This window comes from Pan paniscus, chromosome 4 (assembly GCF_029289425.2).
Source record: "Pan paniscus chromosome 4, NHGRI_mPanPan1-v2.0_pri, whole genome shotgun sequence".
NCBI lineage: Eukaryota > Metazoa > Chordata > Mammalia > Primates > Hominidae > Pan > Pan paniscus.
This window is the reverse complement of record NC_073253.2, coordinates 31,642,066-31,666,504: the sequence shown is the minus strand read 5'-3', so window position 1 is coordinate 31,666,504 and position 24,439 is coordinate 31,642,066. Positions and strand designations below refer to the sequence as shown.

The window sequence follows — 24,439 nt, the reverse complement described above, 5'->3', positions numbered from 1 at the left end:
GACAGGGTCCATTCTGCACAAGAATAGTCTTATTATAATATTAAGCTCTGTCACTCTGTAGGAAAGTAAGGACATCACATCTTAATAGTTTACTTGTTTTATTTTAACATTATGAAACTCTGTAAGATCCTTCAATATTAGTATCAAGCAAGTTTTGTATATGACCAGGCCACAATATACAAAAATTGCTGGCAAGGTGAAGATATCGTCCATCTATGTAAGAACTGAAACACTGAAAGTAAATGATTTAATTTCATATTATCCTTGGACTTTTTTCTTCTCCAAGGCAATTAATGTATTGCAAGTAAGTATGGGAAAAATTTTAAGGTACATTTTTATTTGAATATCAATGACAAACTCATTTAGGTGTGTTTCTGTTCAAGTCATTGCACCAGCAATAGATCCTTGCATTCAAGAATTCATTTCTGTATATCAGAAAAATCCAGAAACTATTTTTTATGTTGAAAATCCAGAGTAGGGATGGAAATATTGCAAAATATATTCCTTGCTATTGGGAGTGTAAAGTGCTAAAGAGAAGAACTTAAGTATGAAAAGAAAAACCTTTCTTTTAATTCAGCACTCATGATTAAGTTATAAAGCATTTAAAATGTGTTAATCTAATCAACAACACAATAGATTTCTGGGATTGCTGAACTGGTGGGCAAAATTAATTATGCTTTGAGTCATATACAAAGAGAAAAAAGTCAATATATTTTGGGATAATACTATAGTTGATTTAGCGACACCATATATATGCTCTTTTTTTTGACTTTGCAAGAGTACTAGGAAATAAAAATTGTACGTATTTACAATTTGAAGTCAAATGTATCAGAACAAGAATGAATTAAATGCCTTTCTTGGAAAAAATGTATTGACAGAGTTTGACACAAAGAAAAATAGCTAAGATTCTACAACTCAGAAGAATTAAAAGATACTGCAGTAACACAAAATTGACTTTTAATGTACCAGTTCATTGTATCTTACAGAAAATGAAAACATTTTTTTTTTGGTAATACAGATTGATTCTTCTCCTCAAAGTTATACTTGATATCTATTAAATGCCTTTAAATATTGGTTTTCTTTTAATCAGGTGGCTTAATGACTTTTGTATTTTTCATCTCTTTCGTTGTACATCCATTGCCGCTCTGGCAGTAGTGAGCTATGATACAGTTAATTTCTTAACAAAACGATGTCAGTTATCCATTGATATTTCTTAATGCATCCTATGCTAAAAACTGATAAGTGATTCCCTTTTAATCCTCCCCTCCTTAGTGGTCAGCTACTCCATGAGACCACCATATTCTTTGGAGTACTAAAATCAAGAAACCCAGAATGGCTGCCAGCAACCAAATTGGAATCTCCTTTGAGTCTACTTCTAATTGCCAAAATAAAAAGTGACTATATTATTGCATAAAATAACACTTTGACAGGTACCGGCCCCCTTTCCATGAGAGAAAGTTTAAATTTACAAATGCCACATTTGGCTAAAAATTACTGTGACACAATATGACAGCACTCACTTAAAGATGGCTTCCAGTGTTAATGTGACCAATTTATTTTCGTTCTTATGTTGTCTTTTTATTTGAATTGCTTCTTTTTGTTTGGGTTTTCCAATGTAGATGTCTCAGTGAAATGTGCAGATATACTTTGTTCCTTATATGGTCACCAGTGTTAATTATGGACAAATACATTAAAACAAGGGTTCCTGGCCCAGCCTCCCATCTAATCTCTTTGATACTCTTGGAATCTAAGTCTGAGGAGTGATTTCTGAATTAGCCAGTGTTGTACCAACTTTCTGTTAGGAATTGTATTAGAATAACCTTTCTTTTTCAGACCTGCTCAGTGAGACATCTTGGGGAATGAAGTAGGAAAATAGACATTTGGTGGAAAAACAGCAAAATGAGAACATTAAAAAGACTCATTCAAGTACGAGTATAAAGGGCATGGAAATTCTGGTCCTTTGAGCAAAATGAGAAGAAAAAAATTCTGCTCAGCAGTATTCACTGTGTTAAGATTTTTTGTTTTTTACACGAATGGAAAAATGATGTGTAAGTGGTATAGATTTTAATCAGCTAACAGTCACTCCAGAGATTTTGATCAGCACCAATTCCTATAGTAGTAAGTATTTAAAAGTTAAGAAATACTACTACATTTAACATTATAAAGGTAGAGTTCTGGACAAAACTGAAAATTAGATGTTTGCTTCAATAGAAATTTGTTCCCACTTGTATTTTCAACAAAATTATCGGAACATACATAATAATAGTTCAAGTATGGACTTCTTTCAATGAGCTAGCCCCCATATTTGAGGTGTTAAAGTTGTTATTTGGGAGATAGTCCCCTCTTTATATAATATATCATCTCATCCTAGACCATTTAGGTATCTTCCTTAATTTAGAAGTGCAAGTTCTATTTATACCACCAGTGTTTGAGTTTAAACTTTACAAACTCTTTGGATTTATAGTTTTGTACAGTTTGCATATCCAACCTAACTTAAAAATGTGCATACATAACATTGTCATCTTTTAATATTAAAGCATCTGAAAATTTTCAGATATGTTTTTGATGAAAGAAAGGACCTACTTTTATTACAATATTTTGTCTGAATAATATATGATTATAGTTATGGTTTCATGGACTTCCAATTGTTCTATACCTTCCACACACAGAACTCTATAGAGTAAATTTATTAGAATTATTACAGAGCTTTAAATGCAACCACAATCCATTCAGGAAACAGATTTATTTACTCATGTTCATGGGAGGAAAATCTACATAAAAACATTCATGAAAGCATACCAGCTATGTCATACTTGGATTATTATAGTAAATCCCATTTATTAGAACTCATTGTGAAACAATGGGAAACCATGAAATGTAATTTGAATACAAATATTGGTCCCTGTGGGGTCTCAGCAGTCATAAAAATATAGGAAAACAGAGTTTTATTTAAGATTGGAGCTGCTAATGTGGAAAATTGTGTTTTGAAGCTGGACTTAACCTTTTATTTAAAGCCCTGAAGATTTTAGTGTAAACTCTTTGATGACAGCTTCAGCATTTAATTTAAGCCTAATGATGACCAGCAAGGAAAGTGACATCATTAACCACATTTTCTATTTGGGATAAGGTTTAGAACTACACTGTTGACTTTTCCCCCCAAACACAGGCACTGGTTGGGTTCTCTAGTGTATATACAAATAGGAATAATAAGAATTTTGAAAGTTGCATCTTTGTTTCTGCATTAGGGATTCCTTTTATAATGTAATTGATTTTCATATAATGTAAATATGAAATATTAAATAAGTTTAAAGTTATTTTTATAGGACAATAACATTTCATAGGCTAACAGAAAATCAAGCTGCTAAATTTTACAATTTTTCTGTCCAGCAGTTTATCTATATAACTGCCCTGAGTAGATGCTAAATGCTGCTTAGCAAATGGCCCTTAGAATTTAAATACAACTTGGTAAAGCTACTCAAAAGATACAACAATTCCTCTTAGACATGTGTAATTTTAATTATAAGAAGGTAGAAGTCTTTTTCATTGGTTAAATATTATCTGCTTATTTATGTGTCATGCTTCATATAAATGGGATTATTAAGGAGTTTTAACTGTGCTTGTTACTATGGATTGGAATCCATATGAATTTTTTTTTTTTTTTGGTCAAAAAGGCAGGATTTTAGAGAGTAAAATATTCTGTCTACAAGAGACTTGAAATATTAACTTTTAGAAAGGTATAGATTGATCCCTTGTGAAACTGAGTTTTGTATAACCTCTCAGTTTATGTAAAGAAGCCTGTATTTCAAATGTGTTGCTCTAATTTGTTTATTGTAGTGCATTTCAAAATTGTACAAATGTGTAAAATTTGTGCTTGTGGAACCTGCTGCTCTGAGTAGCTTTACTTTCCTTAATTTAATCCTAGCAATTCTTAAGCTATTGCATGCCCCGTTCATGAAAGGATACTTTGTTGGGATGATACAGCTTAAACAGTTTGGCTCTAAGTCTCCTTACATAGAGCTTCCCTTAAATTTATATTAATTTATAATATATATTGAATGATAGCTTTACAAAAAACAAATCAATGAATTGGTCTTTATGAAAATGACTCTTTACAGTAAGTAAAAAAGGGTTATCACAGTTTTGGTAACTTGCATGAGTTCATATTGGAAAAAAAAACACCTTTCACATGTTCTTAATGACTTTAAAACTGATGCGCTCTAAGGGCACATTCAGTTGTATGCTCTGAAGCAGTAGACACCATACAGCTTATGCTTTTTATCTGGGAAACCCACGAAGCGCACTGCAGACTCAGTAGGACTGCAGCGCCTTCTTGGCCTAGAGATAGGGTAGCGGACGCTGCCATCCGCCAACCAGCCCGCATCACAGCGGTCATATCCGAGAATTTTCCAGGCAGCAAATATCTGGCCCACTTTTGCAATCTGAGCACCATCATTGAGACAAGCTTGCACCGCTTCATCATAGGTCAGTTTGGTGGGGTGGATCAGATAGTAAAAACGGCCTGTAGAGAAAAGGAGACAGAGTCAATGGGCTGGTCTTCAATTGAGCCACACAGAGATAGAAGGAGCCAAAAACGGAAGTGTTTCTCAATGAAGGGGGATATAGAGCAATGTTTGTAAAATTTTGGGAACATAGAAATGTCAATTAAATGTAGTGTCCCTACGTCACTTCCATTAAATTAGTTTTTTCCCTTGCCCCTTAATATGTGTCCAGACATGCCCCTTTTATAGCTTTAAAAAGAAAAGGGAAATGGCAGATGCAGTTTCTGTTAGCTAATTAGTGACTAAAAGAGCCCTTCTGTGGCACTAGAGAAGACAGAATTCCATGTTAAAAGCAAGGGCTATTTAAATTCTAGCTGTACAAGACTGAACCCCAGCACAAGTTTCTGAAGAGGCAAAATTTGAATGTGAAAGGATCAAAACACATTCCTGACATAAAAGTCCATTTAAAAAAAAAATCAAAAGCCCTCAAGTCCTTTTCATTACAGGTATCAATTAGACATTATTTTCATTCAAAGACTACGTATGAAAATGCATAAAATACAGGAAGTCACTTGCCACAGATAATACGTACTTAGAATGTAAACCTAGTCTGTGTTGGTTCACTAGCAAAGAAGACAAATTTGTTTATTTTTTTCAACTTCCATTTGTTGAAACCCTGACATGTAACTATTTCTCAATTTCACTAGAAAGACAAATTAGTCTCGATCACTTATTGAATAGTGTTAATTACTGAGATTCCTTCAATATGTATTAAATATGTGTAAAATGTATAAAATCTGACTTCAACTGACTGAAAGTGATAAATACACACAGACTGAAGATTTTCTTATGCATCTTAGTTTTAGGTCGAATCTAATCAGACTCTCTTGCCTGATTAGACATGTAATATGATGTTCCCCTGCCCCTCATTAGATATAGGTTACTGAAGTATAAATTAATGCTTGCCAGTTCTTTCTAGACTGAGATGGTGTGATTTGGAGAAAGGGTAGTGGCCACTGGAATATTAACTAGAGGTTAAGTACAATCATCTACACCAGAGTTCAGCAAACTATAGCTCATGGGTCAAAATCGGCCTCCTACCTGTTTTTGTAAATGAAGTTTTATTGGAATGCTGCCATCTCCATCTGGGTTTAGTATTTTGATGGCTCTTTTTGTGCTACAACATACACATTTACAATGAGCCTTTGCAGCAGACACCATATGGCCAGCAAAGCCAAAAATATTTACTATATGGCCCTTTACAGAAAAAGATTGTCGGCCAGGCACAGCGGCTCACGTCTGTAATCCCAGCACTTTAGGAGGCTGAGGCAGGCTGATTATGTGAGGTCAGGAGTTGGAGACCAGCCTGGCCAACACAGTGAAACCCCATGTCTACATTGAAAAAAAGAAAAACCACAAAACCAAAAAACAAAAATTAAATAGGCGTGGTGGCATGCACCATGGTCCCAGCTACTCAGGAGGCTGAGGAGGGAGAGTCATTTGGGAACCAGGGAGGTAGAGGCTGCAGTGAGCCCAGGTCGTGCTACTGTGCTCCAGCCTGGGTGACAGACAGGGTGATACCCTGTCTTAAAAAAAAAAAAAAAAAAAAAAAGATTATTGACCCCTGACCCATAATCTCTTTCTATTTTTCCCAAAGCATATCACCAGGGACCTCAAATATAACTCACGGGGCTAGGGCTTGCTTCATGGGTGTGTGACCTGTGCCACCACACAGGGCCCCACATGGAGAAGGGCTCTGCATTTAGTTTAATGTTCCGCTGTCACCATCTTAAAATTTTTAACAGTTTTGAACAAGGAGCTCCACATTTTCTTTCCTTTTTTTTCTTTTTATTTATTTATTTTTTCTTTTAGATATGGGGTCTCACTATGATGCCATGTCTGGTCTCAAACTCCTGGGCCCAAGCAGTGCCCCTGCCTAGGCCTCCCAAAGTGCTGGGATTATAGGCGTGAGCCACAGCACCCAGCCCACATTTTCATTTTACACCGGGCTGCACAAATTATGTGGCTGGTTCTGAAGACAGCAAGAGAAGGGCTGAGAGGTGTATGAATAAAATGAATCAGTCATCAACACTGCTGCAACCTTTCCTTCTGCTTTCACCTTGAGAGTTAGTTCTATTTTCTTTTTCTTGCTTACTCCCCACTTTGTCCTGAGCTCTGTTGATCACCTATGAATAAGTGTATATGTGATTGAGAGAGGGAGAGCATGGGTAATAATGAAGGCACGCTTACTTTGATTGACAGAACCATATCCTATGGAGGGCACGCACTGGCAGCATCATCTTTGACAATAGGTAACAGACCTCAAGCCACATAACAGTTTCAATTATTTCATATAAAAATGGGATGAAATAAAACGTAGCAGTACTGGGAATATGTACTTTTGCTTGACTTGTGTGGATATTTAATAATTATGACACTCAAGAACTTTTTATATCTTTTTAAACTACAGCAAAACTTCAAAGCTTGTTTTTGTTTGTTTTTCTAAGAAGATAAGATTAAAAACCAAGTGTAGTGTTATAGTATGGAATAGTCTGTGACATAGGAAAGAAGGCAGTGCAGTTATTATCTTACCATTGAAATTGGATGTAAAACAGAAAACATCATATCTGCTTTTATCTTTATCCCAAAATCCGTAGTTCCTGACTCCGGGCACTGTGTTCTGGCCCCCACAGGGCTCTCTGGGCTTTGTGATGGGATATTGCACAGAGCCATCACTGAGCCAGCCGGCATTGCACCAGTCCAGCCCGCCCCGCCAGGCGTCGTACAGCTGGTCGAAGGAGGCGATCACAGCATCCTGGTCCAGACACGCCTGCTGCGCCTCGTGAAAATTGAGATTGTAGCGCCCCAGTCGTGGAAAGTAAGGGAATACCACACCTGTCCAAAGGAGAAAGCAAGGAGTCGTTAGAAGCCCCAAAACTAACAACTCTGAGCAAATGCCACCTAGTTGGTGAAAAACCTAACAGACCCTCCATCAGATGAGACAGTAGTTTTTCGTCAACTAGCAACTGTTTCTCATGATCCCTTTCCCCTTCAAGCAGCCTCTCAGTTCTGAGCATCTCATGATCAGCTTTTTTATTTTATAACTTCAGTGATTTACTGCTTTAGTGAGGAGTTCAACTCAAGTCTTAAAATTCTCCTTTCTGAAGAGATCTGTCTACAGGTTACAGTTTCCAAATAGCCCTCCCCAGGAACTTACCATTTGCTGCCAGTTACTAACACTATAATGGGTTACTACTGAACTCTGTCACCTAGGGAAAAAGTCAATATTGAATACTAAGAGTTGGTGGCAAATATAGAAATAGTCATTGTTGAATACTAAGAGCGGAGGGGATGTAGTGCTCCAAGAGAAGGTACTTATCAAAATTCACAATGTTTTTCTTTTTTTTTTTTTTTTTTTTTTTTTTTTGATTTTTGGATATATATTTTATTTGACAGTGTTTTAGAATATCATACAGTAAACAAGATTTCTGTAAAAGTTAATTTATCCATAGTGGTGCGTTTCATAAAAATAGTTGCTCACTTATAGTCTTTCTGTGACTATTAATACATGGAATTATATTTATAGAGATACAGCTGTACAGGGTAAATTCACAGCTAACACTACACAAATATTATTTGGAATGGGATTTAGATGATGTGCTGTCTTCACAGGTTATGGATTACAGCCGCATAAAGCAATTACTGCACAAGTAGTAGCTGTGAACTGTGAAAACTAGAGTTTATGCCAGTGTAATCTCAATTTTTTTTTCCTTTTGTAATACATGGAAAATAAAGTCAGAGGATACAGTACCAGGACGTGCAGCTACACTACAGAAGCATTGTCCAAAACCAGATTCAATAAATTAATGGCAAACTATACTGGATTTCTAGTCCAGGGGAGAAAGACTAATTGAGATTAAACCAAAAGCATTATAAACTGCTACATGTGTTTGTGCTTTTGTTTACGATGAATGGGTTTCATTTTTGGAAATTGCTTTTACAAGCTGCAAGATCCTTCACTTGAGGCTTTCAACCTTATTCTTCTCCTGTCAAACAACTAAACGACTCCGATGTTTGATGAAAATTAAACTGCTACTCAGGATACTGCAATTACAAGGAGAGGGAATGATCAGCCCAGGGAGGCTATTACGTGTGACCTTTGAGATGGACCTGATCGCCCCTTTTACTTTTTAGACTACAAGTGCAGGGAGGTGAAGCTTATTTGCATTTGAACTCCTGTAAAGAGTAAGAATATGTAAAGGATGAAGCCTCATTCATTCGGGCATATTAAAAAGAAATTGCCTTCAGAAACACTTTGCCTTTTAATATGTGTAGCTACAGTAAGTACCAATGGCTAATTAAAAATTCACAATGTTTTTCTTAGTGTTTTTCCTGTATAATTAGTAATTAGTTTTATGTAGTCTTTTAAATGTATAAACAAGCATATTAACAAATTATTCAAATGTAGATATATAACTTTTTACATGTTCTTCTAATAACTTGCAGATAAGTAACCTTCACTTAGGGGGGATTCTTATTTGGAGAAACGTGAAAACAAGCTTGTCCAACCCATGGCCCATGAGCCACATGTGGCCCAGAACAGCTCTAAATGCAGCCCAACAAAAATCTGTAAACTCTCTTAAAACATTGTGAGATTTTTTGTGATTTTCTTTTTTCTTTTTCTTTCTTTCTTTTCTGTTTTTTTTTTTTTTTTTTTTTTTTTTAGCTCATCAGCTATCATTAGTGTTAGTATATTTTATGTGTGGCCCAAGACAGTTCTTCTTCTTCCAATGTGGCCGAGGAAAGCCAAAATATTGGATACCCCTGCTAAAGTGGACTCCTTTGCATATTTAACAAGAAAATAATTAAACAACTTTATTTCAGATTAATAAGACAGATCTGTACAGTGAGGCACGCCTCCATAGAAAGCATCATGGTACTCTTGCATGTTTACTTTTAATGTAGCCCTTAATCTTATTTTTTTTTCCCTGCCCTTAAATAGCAGGACTAAAACAAGGGCTTTCATTTAAAAGTATTTCCATTACTATTTTTCAACTTCCACATGTATATATTGCAAACTGAAAGTAAGGGGTTTGAAACATTTTTATTATAAACAGGAAAAAAAAAACTTCCCTAAGCTTGTTCTGTAAAAGGTAGGTACAGAATAGACATCCATTGATTGACTAATGTGAAATAATTAAGTTAAATATTTTGAGGACAAAAGTTCCTTAGCAAATGTAAACAGTGTGACTTCGTATTTGATTTTGCCTAGGAAGGTGTATGGCTTTCCAAAACATTTCTTTTGGTCAAATAATTATGGGAGGTGACCAAGCTGTCTCAAAACACTCTGCCCATTTTCTTTAAAGGCTAAGGATTACCACATAAGAAAGCAAAGTTGCATCACTTGCTGGACTTTGAAAAGGACTACTGTCAAAGTATTTCTCCCATGGTTATTAAAAGATAAGTAATTTTGAATCATTATTCAAGGGCTTGCCTTGAATTTTTTAATATAATTAGAAATAACTAGTATTTTGGCATCTGGAATGCAAACATTTGTCCCACTGACACAGTAATTTGGTGAGTTATAAAACATGTGCTATTTTATGAGACTGCAGACGCTATTCAAGATGATGTACAAACTCACTAATAGCATAACCAGTACACAGGAAATATTTCTTTAATAAATTGTCCTAGAAGACTCTACAAGAAGAAATTTCAATGGCCTTAAATCAAGTCACATCCACTGAAGGCCTCTGTAGGACACGTTTGTCTCTGTAGGGCAATCCAGCTGGCACCATCCATGAAAGGCAGAGATCCAAGAAGGCTTCCTGATCTCATTCTGCCTTCTCAGGTTCTTGGCTGAAGGATCTATAAGCTGAATCAGAGCTAAAAGGAAGGAGTAAAAGCCTCTCTTGGTTGCCACTAACTCCTGTGGTGAGGGGTGAGGGAAGGCCTGGAGATGGTTCTATCTAAGGAGGGCTCTGCCCAGGCACTGAGCTGGGAACCCAGTGAGTGCTGGGAAATAACTATCATGGTGCCCTGGTCCCTCATATCTTTTATCCTCTTTCCTCAGCAACCCTGGGAGTGCTGATGAAAAGGAAAATATTCGATTTATTCAGTAGAGATTCCTTTTAGCTAGATCTTAAGTGACAGAAAATCTCAAAGTATCTCAACCTGAGGAGAGAAAGAAACCAGTGGGGTTGACTTCCATTTCCAAAATGGCTGAAGATGGTAACATTGGAGAATGCAGAATATTTTAATTTATACTAATTTTAAAGACCTGGAAAATCTTTCAGGTTTAAATTCACTGTAGTGTATTTCGGTGGACTCTCATAAACATCGGGACAAGTTTTTCTCTAGTAATTTGTCCTTGATTAACCACTGAACATTACTTAAATACGATTTAGTTCCACATCCAGTGCTATATATTTTTGAGTTGTTTTCAAATTTAACATAATTTCATACAATCATTTTTTAGAGTCAAAGTGAAACTTATGTTAATATTTTAGTATTTTTCAATTGTAAGAATTGTCAACTAAGTGTTGTATCAGCTCAAAAGATTTACTTAACAAATTTGAATTACTGTTTGATGTGCTGGAAAGAACATATTCCAAGTAAATCAAGGTAAAGCTCTATGCTTTACTCAAAGTTTTAAAACTTTCCTTGTATTCTACAAATTTCACATACACATTTCAACAGTAAGATGTATCTTACAAGCAGGGCCATTTTTGGAACTTCATTATTGTTAGTATTTTATTTGTTTACTTATTACACTTCTGGCTAGTTAAGATTTTAACATCCAATTGCAGAAACCTTCTTGGCTCTGTAGAAAAAATGTGCAATTCCTACAGCTGAATTCTGGAGCAAATGGTTGCTTTTATCCAATGTTGCAAAAATAAAAAAAGTTAAACTTTTATGGATGGGAAAGAAGGTGGTATGATTGTCCAAGGAATATCTGACTAATTTATCCTCCATACTTATATGTCAAAATATAATCAAAAGGGACACATAAAAGTTAAAGTAAGCTTTAATAATTACATAAAGTAAATATTTCTAGTCATAAAAAGGCAGAGACCATGTAGCATAAATAATATTACCTTCCTTAGTGCCTGTCATAGTGCTTATCAGTGCTATGCACATATCTGAAATTGCGTTTCTATTTCTGATAGTTCTCAGACTATAATTTTGTATATTTAGCCCCATTTTCACCAATGGAAGATAAATACAATGGAAGTTTGGAAGCATAAATGTCATGTTTTTCATATCATTATTTGTGTATTTATTGATTGCTGTGCTCAATTGAATTGCTGATTCTGTAGTCCAAGCTTCTTCCTAAATTCCTAGTGACACTCTTTTGTTACATCTGTATAAAGCTTGTTGCTTGTTGCCTGCTATTTCTAGGTAGGTAATTGGTGGCAGTCAGAGGGCTCTGCCCTATCCAAGATTCTGTATGAAAATGCCGTGTTTCCATATCTAATTCCAACTCACATGGAGGTCAGTCTTTGTTAAGGATTTACAATTTTTTTTTTGTCAGTATGATTATATGGACAGTTCTTAACAACTAATGCAAGGCACTGTGCTTGGTACTCTAGGATATAGGTATGGATGTGGCCTCTTCCTATATTTGACAGGATATATATATATATATATATGGTTTGAATCCAAGACAGAATAAATATATGTAGTTTGGATATATATATGGTTTGAATCTAAGGCAGAATAAAAGCTTGTAATACAAATAGGAGCTATATAATTTAGGCTACATGAAGAATTTTTTTTTCTAATTGGTAAAATTCTTTAGTGTAAATAGCATTTAAGCTGGTATTAAAGGACCAACTCAATTAAAGATAATGTGCAATTACAGTTGGAAAAGCAGCTCAGTCAAGGCATTTAAAATGAGATGCTTCCCTGGCCCTTTGGTGCATGTTAGAAGACTGACAGGGAGTTTGAGTACCACTGCCTGATTGGTAGATAGTCACATGTAAGGATGTAACTGATAATGAAAAAGGTTAAAAATGAGAACGAGAGCTAATAAATGATAACCAGAAGGTATGTCTTTTGCCATGTGTGGTTCAGCACAGATTTCAAACTCTTATGCATATAATCTGCTGCATCTTGAGTTTCTATCCCAGAACACATGGAGAGTGTCCTTAGCTTATGTCAAGTTTTCTCAAATTTTATTTTTATGGCTTTTATTTTATTCTTGTGGCTATCTTAATTTGTTGTAATTTTACTTTGAAATATCAATCCTCATCTTACTCTGAAGTATATTTAGATAAAATAATATCCCATCTGAGTTTTTCTTGAAAATTATTCAGTGGTAGTGGGAGTAAGAAAGCAAAATAAAATAAGATTGGCTATATCATGATACTTTTTGAAGCTGGATGATGATATATGGATTCATTACACTATTCCTTTTACTTTTCCAAATGTTTGAAATTAGCGACAATGAAAAGTTAAACATTTTTATCCCACCCTGTCACCAACGTGAGACTTAATGCAGGCAAGCTGGAATGCTGTCGGTGGTATCTGTTGTTCACATTTTTGCTTTGAGTAATTTCTCTCTCTTATCTATGATGCCCTCTCTCCTGCTTTTTCATGCTCATTACCTTTTGAAAGGCTTACATTCATGGTCCAAATCAAGTATCTGGTTTTTTTTGTTTTTGTTTTTGTTTTTGTTTTTGAGACGGAGTCTCGCTCTGTCACCCAGGCTGGAGTGCAATGGCACGATCTCGGCTCACTGCAATCTCCGCCTCCTGGATTCAAGCGATTCTCCTGCCTCAGCCTCCCGAGTAGCTGGGATTACAGGCACGCACCACCATGCCAGGCTAATTTTTGTATTTTTAGTAGAGATGGGGTTTCACCATGTTGACCAGGCTGGTCGCAAACTCCTGACTCCAAGTGATCAACCCGCCTTGGCTTCCCAAAGTGCTGGGATTACAGGCGTGAACCACCATGCCCGGCCGTGTCTCTTTCTTAAGAATGGTTTCCATGACTCCCACATTGCATGCACCCTTTTTTGTATTTGAAACTTTAAACACTTTGTATCAAACATTCTTTTACTTGTAAACTATTTACTGAGCCTGAATTCTGTTCTTGGCACTTGAATGTCCTCAAGTAGATCATGTTTAACAGACAAAGAAGTTTACAAATATTTACAAAACAAAATGTGATCAGAGCTATAATGGAAGTCTACATAAGGTGCTATGAGAACATCATGGAGGAGGCAGATTTAACAGCTACCACGAGCACAGGACAGGTCCTAGCTTATCGCTCCAATAACTTTGAGACTTTCAGAATTTTCTAAAGCCTGAAGCAGCTGAATGCTCCTGTTTTTTTAAAGCCTCTCCTCTACCAAAAGAAAATTTCTCCTTCTTGCAAACCCTTAAATCACAGTGGAGTAGAGCACAGGCTTCAGACAATACCTTTGGTATCAAATTCCAGCTCTAGCTCTTACTAGAGCTAGCCATGTTATCTTAGAAAAGGTGTTTGTCTTAAGCTTCATCTATAAAGAAGATTGACTGAACATGAACAAAATAAATAGAACATATGATTATAGGAATTTGTTTGTGCCTACTTATTTTACTGACTTCTGCCTTATTTCATTAAATTATTTGAGAATCTTTAATGGACTATAAGATTGTTGAATGAAAAGAGCAAAGATTGGAATTCTTTCCATCTCATGGCACCAAAACAGCACCTGTAAAAATATGTATCAATTAAATTGGTTTCTTGGACCACATTTACTTAGCTCATATGCATATATTCTATATGGCAGGGAATGTTCCCTAAGCATGGAGAATCTGGAGATTTGCAATGGTGCAGAGCCTAGGAGAAAAAAATTCTTTTCTTTTTTTTTTTTTTTTTTTTTTGAGATGGAGTCTTGCTCTGTCGCCCAGGCTGGAGTGCAGTGGTGTGATCTCGGCTCACTGCAAGCTCTGCCTCCTGGGTTCATGCCATTTTCCTGCCTCAGCTTCCCGAGTAGCTGGGACTACAGGCGCCTGCCACCATGCCCGGCTAATTTTTTGTATTTTTAGTAGAGACGGGGTTTCACCATGTTAGCCAGGATGGTATCAATCTTCTGACCTTGTGATCCACCAAAAATTATTTTCTTAGTCCCCTTTCAGCATCTCTAATTGTGTCTTGGAGGAGCCTTGATTTGACCCTATAATGCATTATACTGTAACATAGGTTGAAGCTCCTTTAAAACAGTGACCTTATTTTATTGTATGTATTTTTATTATTTCCTTGTGTTTCTGGTAAGTTATACTGGTTTCTTTTTATTTAGAGTTTAATTTTGTAAAATAAACATAGACAGTAAATATTGCATGTGAATTACTTAAGTTTAGGAAATATTTTGCTATATAAACATAGGGTTTTAGAAGAAAAAGTAACAACAGATAATAGAATTCAAACTTGTTTAAGGATAAGTTATCTGCCCCAGTTACAAAACTGATACTGGCAGAGCTGAGGTGAACCTAAGCCTCTTAATACTACTAGCTCAAGGCTTTCTCCAACCTTCCATGCCTCTTTGATAAATAGTTTCAATTAATATTTGATGACATACTGTCTTCTCTAAGTCAACTCCTTCCATCCTGAATAATGCCAATGTTCATGGATATTAATGTGAATCAATAAAAACTTAAAGCAAAAGTGGCATGTACTCAGGGGCCAAGAACTACCTATGAGAGACAACGAAAGGTCACAAAAATGTACTTTATGATGTTGTGCAATTTATTAGATGTATAAAGCAAATAAATCTCCATATATGTGATAGGATTGTATGGGATTCAAAAGGTCAAATAGTGATATGCTAGTGGACCAAACAGATATTTTTCCCAAAGCCACAAATCTGTCCTCAGGGGTAAAAGGAGCTTCTAGCAAGCATACACTTAGAGTTTTATGTAGATAAGGAAGGAAAGCATTCTCTCAATGCTGCCAAAATCCACCCTTCAGTGTAAAATAATGCTGAAATTTACAAAAAATAAGGTGTCCTGTGATCCATGAGAAACTAAGGAGAGGAGGGTCTCTAGAGGGTGGACATTGGGCAGAGGGGAGGCAAGGATGGCAAGGACACTTTTTATTGTACAGGTTTGTACACATGTTGGTTATTGAACCTATTGAATGGCCTACATATTTAAGAAATAGAATTCTCCCACAAAATGCCTTGACCGAATGGCTAAGCGACTCTAAACCATTACAAAATCACTTCTTTAGAAGAATATTTAAAGAAAGCTAGAGATTACTTTTTTGTTGAATTAAGGTTTTGCAGTCATTTTACAGACTACAATTACATATATTTTAGTTAGCAGATGTCCTTTACAAAACATGCCATTATTTTGAAACTGAGATAATTTTAGAAACAAAATAAAAAAGTACACAGTCTGAATTTCTCAATAACCATATAATGGAATTTAGATGATTTTGAATAGCATAAGGCAGTATCTGAAAACTGTTAATTCAGTTCCACTGCACATTTCTCCTAGTTACGAATAGCTTCAATTTTGCACATAAGCATTGTGTATGCATTTCAAACATGAAAGCTGGAATCATAGGCAGACTATAGAATACAAAAGAATAGAAAAAGATGCTAGGCAAGGACTTTGGTTTTTCACTTTATTACGGTGTTAACCACTAGACATTACTCTTCATGAAAAAAAAAGCAACTATTAATGACCATTTCTACGTTGAACATGACTTATAGATACATACCTTGTAAGTCCAGTGCTACCACAGCAGTATCATCTTCTAATCCTTCAATCACCTCACACTTATATCTCCCATAATCTTCCAGAGTGAGGTCTGTGATGACCAGAGAAGCATCACTATCACTGCCTCCCTTCAGAAACACTCTACCCTGGTAGCCTCCATAGGTTTTTTTGTGGTATCCCATGGAAACAAAAACATCCACTTCCTTGAGGTAATCCGAAGTTAGCTTGGTCCACTTAATTCGGATTTTATGGATTCCTGAGCCAAATGCTGTAGGGTCTCGATAAAATTTACATGGCAGTGTAACATTGCCACCTCTGTGTGAAAACACCTTGGCTTGCTCTGCTTCCACAAGTAGATGGGGGCCATTTTCTGCTATAATAAAAAAGGGGAAAAAAAAGAAAATAACTATTAATATACTTTCAGACATTTTTGTAAAATGAAATATATCACATATATAGGATATCTGACAAAGGATAGCTTTGAGTGGTTAGCTTCTCTACGTAATCTCTTTTGAACCATATAGAAAGGGACCTCTAATAACTAGAAGATATCTCTAAAGTAGTCATGTATTTTAAACCAAAGGGGAAGAAGTTACATTATCGTCAGTAAGAAATATTGGATATAAAACTCCATAGTCATCTGAATGATTTCATAATAAATTCTATTTATTATTGTTTCAAGTTTTTCTTCTACATTTAAATATCAAAAATATAGAAACAAGACCAAGAGAAGTGAGAGAGTTGCATGATGGGTTCGTCAATATAAACCCAAACATTTCAAGGTAAGGTAAACCCAGCTGGGCTTTCTAATACAATAAGTTTACATTGTACTTACAGGCAAAATATGAAGCAACATGATTCACTTTCATTGTACTGTTCTGGCCAAAGAACTCAGAATATCCTCACATTTATGGCTTCTAGTCAAATATACACCTGTGTTAGACTCTTCTGAAATATTTCACGAAATATGTATTTTGTTTTCACAGAAAGATTAGACAAAGGTAATTTTAATAAATGCTTTCGACAAATTCCAGAAGATTTTGAAATGTATTCCTCAAAATTTGAATGTTAAAAGCGTATCCAAAGTTATACTTCTTTTCTGATTAACCAAATAATTATTTGCTTCTTTACTCCCTTAAATATCCTTCTATTCTCTCTCTTTGCTTTCTGCTATGTCTTGTTTTGCAGTTATCTTATTACTTCCACCTTTCCTTTCCTTGTCCTTTTGTTTTCCTCCAAGTCCTTCCTCCAAGGACTCTATTGCCTTCCAAAGAGCACCACAATATCCTGAGCCTGCCAAGTCAGCAGGTCTGCCATTTTCTACATACCAGCTGTTATTTTCAGATTTTGGCTTTCTCTGGGGTTTCCCCCTGGCTAGCACATTGTGCTTTTGACCTTGACAGTGTCTCTTGAGGATGTGCAAGATTTGAAAATGAGAAAGTGATATAAGAGCTCCTGGATACGGATATCTTTGTGTCTATACACAGCTTTTAATAGATACCAAAGCTGCTCTTCACACAACTCTGCAGACCTCCTGCCTTGGGCAGATAGGTGTTGAATAATCCTTTGCCATGAATCATTTAAGATGTCCAAATCACTGGGAAGAGTAGCCATGTTGAGACACACAGTTATTGAATGGCAAATATAGGATTTGGATTTTAAAATAGAAAGTATCCAAAAAATAGACACAGCATCTCTATTTTTATCATATAGCAATCAGAATTAATATTTTTAATGAGCATATCATTTCATTTATAAGTGAGTCCCAAGCCTCAAAAAGCTGAAAAGTTTAGCAAAGCCATCAATGCCCCTCACTTTGAATAGATAATGAAATGCGAGGATAATGGCTTCATTTATTATTTAGTTAAGAGGAATCACAAATCCAGCTCATTAAGCATTTCCTTTATATTCCATTCTTGATCTCATTATTTAGGACCATAGAATCTCAAGATATAAAACATAACTCTATGTAATTCTACCCTACATATAAGTTTTTCCTTACAATGTCCACAATGCCTGCATCCAACTTCTACTGAAACATCTCTAGTGCCTTCTTTCTAGGAGGAGGAAAAAATGCTGTTGACTAAGATTTCTCAGTAATGCCTGAGGGTCATAGGGAACATTTCCTCACCAGTATCTTGTGGGGGGCAAGGGTGGTGTGTGGGAACACTCCAGGAGCTGGGCCTTCCCATACTGAAACATAGTTTAGATATGACACATAGCTAAAATAGGTCTCAGTTTCATTATTCTTTCAGTTGTTTAGTTCAAAATCAAAAATAATGCCTAAATGCACTGGCATAGAGGATATCATAGCAGTTGTGAACAAGGGCTCTAATGTGACATAGACCTTGGTCTAACCTCACTTCCTCAATTTACTAGCTCTGTAGCCTTGGGCAAGTTGTGCAGCCTCTAAGCCCTAATTTCCTTATATGTGAATTACAGATACTATTACCTACAATATACAATTAACCTAATACACATAAAGCACTTAGGATAATGGCTGACCAATACGAGGTGTACACTAACTACTAAACTGTTCCTACTGCATAGATTTTACACAGTATTTTCCGACTAAGATACTGCCCAATATAGAGCATAATTTTGTCATATATTAGTCTTCCATAATTTCAATTATTTATAAAGTTTTGAATCATGTGGAGTAAAATGTAAATACATAAAATGCCACCTGTGAGACTTGGAAATAGGAGAGTTGGAAATTTGGGAGGTTTAGTTTAATCATAAACTGTTCCAGAATGAACACAAGGTCTAAATGTTTTATAAATTAAAGGGTTAAGGCAAAGATCAAAACTCTGGTATAAGGGACTCAGACTTCTAATTTTTTTCTGTGGTTAACTGTAAACCATCTTGCAGTATTTTAGAAGTGTAGGTTTCTGATTTTGTTTTTGTTTTATTTCTACTCCAGCATTGTGAATAGAGGATGACTTGTGTGGTATAATGTTGAAAATTAAGCAGGCACCAAACATCCACTGACCCTCACCCAAAATAGTTTTTAACAAGCCTATCGAAATGTATAAAATTCTACCATTCTCATTCGTTTTGGGGTGTGTGTGTGTGTGTGTGTGTGTGTGTGTGTGTTGAAGTAATAGATGCCAGAAGTCTCTGGCTGAAATTCAAAGAACCCTAGCAAAGGTATGTAACATATTTAGTGACTAAGGCCATTAAGGTTCCTTAGGCTAAACCTCCAACATGGCCTTGAGAATAATGTTTTCGTTTGTTTGTTTGCTTTTAGAAGATCTACACTTCAGATTACACAGCACTGAGCATTTTGGAGAAGTGGTCTATTGCAGGCTCTCCCATGCCTTAGCTGTTGGACTCTGATAAATCTACCTCATGAGAATCTTGAGCTTGCAGTTCTTATCAGGTGCTATGTCACAGGTTGTCATCACAGAGACCAGCCAGGAAACACACTGAATTAGACAGGGAAATGAAAGGAGTGAAGACAGAGGAAAGGGAACCACAGGCGTTGATTACAAACTTTGCACACTTTTGCCTAGAGAAAGTCTTGAATCTGATAATTGGATTTAAACTCCTGGATCAGTTTGAAATTAATGTTTAAATCAAAACTGTTTGATTGGGGCTGGGTGCAGTGGCTCACGCCTATAATCCCAGCACTTTGGGAGGCTGAGGTGGGCAGATCACTTGAGGTCAGGAGTTCGAGATCAGCCTGGTCAACATGGTGAAACCCCGTCTCAACTAAAAGTACAAAAATTAGACAGGCATGGTGGCGCGTGCCGATAGTCCCAGCTACTCGGGAGGCTGAAGCAGGAGAATTGCCTGAACCTGGGAAGTGGAGGTGGCAGTGAGCTGAGATTGTGTCGCTGTACCCCAGCCTGGGCAACACAGAAAGACTACGTCTCAAAAAAAAAAAAAAAAAAAAAGAACTGTTTGATTAGCAGGCTGTTGCATAGCAATTGAAATGCAAAAGATAAAAATAAACCTTGATCATTAGAATGAGTATTGCTTTTTTAAAAAAAAAAAACATGGGAAAATAAATAAAACTATGTAGCATACAAGTGACCATTTCTCCTTTTCCTTTCAGTGTGAAAAGGTGCACATAAACACTTGCATAGTGTTGAAGAGCTTAATTTTGTCCATAAATGAGGCTGTATGTTGAAATTGGGGAAATTGAAGATATCCAGTGGGGGACTGAAATTTTTTAAAGTGCAATTTACAAGTAAATAAATTCCCCATTTCCATTAGTGACAATGACTTGAAAGATCTGATGCCCTTCAAAGCTGAGTTGTCTCCAGGGGAAACTGCAGGGCCTGGTGAGAACACTAATGGGGACTCACTGAACCGCTGGTGCCTCGTTATTATCTTACAAATTCTGCTGTGAAATCCAGAGGACATCATTTAGTTTCACCCAATAATAAAAGCAATGGCATGAGCAAACAACTGATCTTTACACTTGCTATGAAATTTAGATGAAGACTTTTAAACAATAGGACAAGCACAACTGGAGAAAAACAATTTAAAACTATGACATTGGACCACTGCCTATTGTTCTTAGTCCTATTAAAAGCATAAAAATTTATTTGGCGGTTTATACCCACAGAAATCTAGGTGATAGAAAAAAGGAAAGGGTGCGATGGATCAAAGTTTGTGTGTGTTTTTGATTTTGTTTTTTTTTTTTTTTTAAGACAGAGTTTCACTCTTGTTGCCCAGGCTGGAGTGCAATGGCACCAACTTGGCTCACTGCAACCTCTGCCTCCCGGGTTCAAGCCATTCTCCTGCCTCAGCCTCCTGAGTAGCTGGGTTTACAGGTGCGTGCCACCACACCCTGCTAATTTTTTGTATTTTTTAGTAGAGATGGGGTTTCACCATGTTAGCCAGGCTGGTCTAGAACTCCTGACCTCAGGTGATCCACCTGCCTCAGCCTCCCAAAGTGCTGGGATTATAGGCGTGAGCCACAAAGTTTCTGTTTTTAATCCATACAAAGTCATATCTTAAACTTAGGTCATTTGTAGTTATACATTTTATGAATCATCATGGGAAACAATGACATTACATGAAATTGGGAGCCCTCCTGGAGAAAGACAGGGATGATCGGTTGTCAGGGGGCTTCCTCGCTCCTCTCTAGAAAGCCTTTCCCATTAGAAAGACTTTTTCATCCCTCCATTCTCATGGTCCTTACACCACTCATTTTGAAAGTGAAGCCCTTGGGAACCTCCCTGATACAAATCAAAATTTCAATGTTAAAAAACAAGTTTGTCTTTTTAAAATGAATTGAGGATGGTGCAAGCTAGCCAGGCTTGATGTTGGTTACTTTCTCCACTGGTGTATGGATGAACTAGACTCGAGACTTTTGGATTTCCTAGATCAATAATAATTAAAAAAAAAAAAAACCCAACTGGGGAATGTATTTAAGATGGCTAAATAAGAACGTTAAAAATAATCTCTCCAAGAAAATACTCTACCACCATCATTTAATTTTGTCCATTGTGGTAAAATATATATTTAAAAAATTGCTATTTTAACCATGTTTAATTCAGTGCCATTAATTACTTTCACCTTGTTATGCAACCATCACCACTACCCCTTTCCAAAACTTTTTCATCATCCCAAACAGAAAGTTAATTTCTTTCTGACATTCCAAACTGATAGACATAGACTCAATTGTCAGCTCCATAATGAATTATTTGAAAAAAAAATGCACAAGGTTTTAAAAACAGTTCTTTATTTTGTGACATTTGTTAACACTTTGGCAGATTTGGATGTTTAATACTAACACTTTGGAAGCTGTTATTTTCCTTAGGGTAGCCAAAGCCTGCAGGAGAATGAGCAGCCAGGATGGATTTGTGTCCATCACTGTGCTTACCATGGTCTATTGCAAACAATCACTCTGCCTTGTTTATGTTGTTTCTCCAGCATCAACATAGTGCTTGATGCAATAAGTGTCTGTGACTGAAATATACTAGTGCTGCATATAGCTTGGGCCTGGCTATGGCAGTAAACATGGATATCTGAGCTTGCTTCACACCATACTACCTCTCTAAAATGAAAACACTTTATAAAAACAGTTATGTACATTAAAGACACCATATTTAAGTAGAATACGTAATTTAAACATTTGTCTCTCGTACTTTACACATTACATTTGAGCAGGACACAAAATTTAGAAAATAAAGAGTGCCTCACTTATTAACCTTTAACTTTATCATTATTTTGTTTCCTTAAGACTGGAAGAAATCTAATTTCTCCTGAAACTGCTCACCTGGAGCAGAAGAACCTATCTTTTGGTCATGATTCTAATGTGTCTAATCAGATCGCATCAGAAACCTTTCCAGGTGCCCACCTCCATCCATGCTAACCCTCTCCCTTCGCGTCCAGCCTTTACTGTTCTTTCGAAGAGTTCATTACTTTTATCAGAGACCAAGTTTTAGCTTGCTTCCCCAGCTATTCTTGAATGCAGAGGATCTTGAGTCTCTAGAAGGGAAGACAGTAAGAAAGGTAGTAGAAAAATGATCTCATTCTTGCCTTGTGCCCTCACCTACTTTATTTGAATTTGAAACCTAGAGCTGGGTGCAGTGGCTCATGCCTGTAATCCCAGCACTTTGGGAGGCAGAGGTAGGTGAATCACCTGAGGTCAGGTGTTTGAGACCAGCCTGGCCAACATGGTGAAACCCCGTCTCTACTAAAAATACAAAAATTAGCCAGGCATGGTGGTGCACACCTGTAATCCCAGCTACTTGGGAGGCCGAGGCAGGAGAATCGCTTGAATCTGGGAGGCGGAGGTTGCAGTGAGCCAAGATTGCACCACTGCACTCCAGCCTGGGTGACAGAGCGAGACTTCATCTTAAAAAAAAAAAAAATCTGGAATTTTTCTCTGGCACATCTTTGCTTTCACCTGGAAGTTTAAACTTTGACCTGAAGATACAAAGGAGTATGTGTGCTTCTTACCATTTATGAGAATTCAAAAGTTTGTGTAGTGTAGTTTGACATAAAGTATATCTGAAAGTATTCACAAGAAACTAACAGCCTTGGTAGACTATGAGAAGCTGTGGGGAAAAGTGTGTAGAGGAAGGCTTGGGAGATTTTCACATGTACACTTCCATATTTAAAAAATTTTAAACCATGTGAATGTACCACCCATGCATAAACTAAATAAAAATCTTATAAAAATAAATGTAGAAGTTGAGGGAATTTAACAAATAGACAAGAACCTTTTATCTAGAGTCTCTCAACACAAGAAGCTGGTAGCCATAATTATACTATATTATTATAATTGAAGGATTATATTTTCTCAGTATACCTATTGCTGTGTTACTAAAAATGTTATCTTTAAACATGTATTTAAAACACGAAATACATGGTATCACATTTCCCTATTTTTTAAAGATACTATTGCTGAAGATAGTAATTGTTGTCTAGTTTTGAACCATAAAGGAAAAAAATCTAATGTTGAAAATAGGATAAGTGGAGATCTTTGATATAAAGTGATTGGTGCTGTTTTTCATCATCTGTGACCTGCCTTTTGGTCTCACAGGCTACGAGATTGTACTCCTCCCATCCAGCCCACTTCCCAACCCTGCCAGGGGCTACCTTCTCTGCACCCACTGTATAGTCTTCATGCTCTGCTCTTTCCTATCAATCTACAGCTAAATTGTGTTTTTATAATTTCTCAAATGGCATGTTTTGCCTTCCTGTTGAGATCTGCATTATCACATGTGATATGCCAGGAAGCTATGATTTGGTAGGTATTGACCAAATCCATCATTTTCTCTTTCCTTAGAGCTAAATGGATTATGTGATGGGAAACTGCTCAATACCAAAATATAGTATTGTTTTGAGTGATGCTGATCATGAATGGGTACTATGTTATGATCATATCCATGTTTCATAGTAAAAAAATGAAGATAAATTCTATCACTATTTTGGAGCCTGGAGGTTTATCTATGGCAATGTTTAAAAAAAGTTTTTCAAGAACAGTGGAATTCCTTGCCCCCGCAAAGGATATCTAAGACAAACCTTTTCCATGTAATCTTATAAACGTGAGCCTCTCTGCTTGAGATGGGCATCACGAGGCCCCAAGGAGCTCTAGGAAGTCAACTGAACATAGTTTAAAAATCACTGTTCTGAGATGTACACCAGAAACTCTGATAATATTCTGATAAATATTCTGTCTCCTCTTAATTCTCTTTTCTTAATCTTTTTTTTCTAGCAGGAAGAAGTAAAGTGTGAGGAGGAAGTTTAACTCTGTTCTGTTGA

The 24,439-nt window shown here is 36.3% G+C and overlaps 1 protein-coding gene across 4 annotated transcripts in view; it reads right to left on the bottom strand.

Moving 5' to 3' along the window:
- Positions 1 to 935: 935 nt before the first annotated feature.
- Positions 936 to 24,439, bottom strand: part of HAPLN1 (hyaluronan and proteoglycan link protein 1) — an 83,682-nt gene continuing 60,178 nt past the window's right edge. For all 4 annotated transcript variants that reach the window (XM_003822242.7, XM_034959842.3, XM_034959839.3 and 1 more), the window contains 3 exons: positions 16,212 to 16,583; positions 7,092 to 7,394; positions 936 to 4,519 (listed from right to left, as the gene is read on the bottom strand). In XM_003822242.7, coding sequence (XP_003822290.1) covers positions 4,230 to 4,519; positions 7,092 to 7,394; positions 16,212 to 16,583 — 965 coding nt within the window. In that variant the 3' untranslated portion in view covers positions 936 to 4,229. The remainder of the gene's footprint in view (positions 4,520 to 7,091; positions 7,395 to 16,211; positions 16,584 to 24,439) is intronic.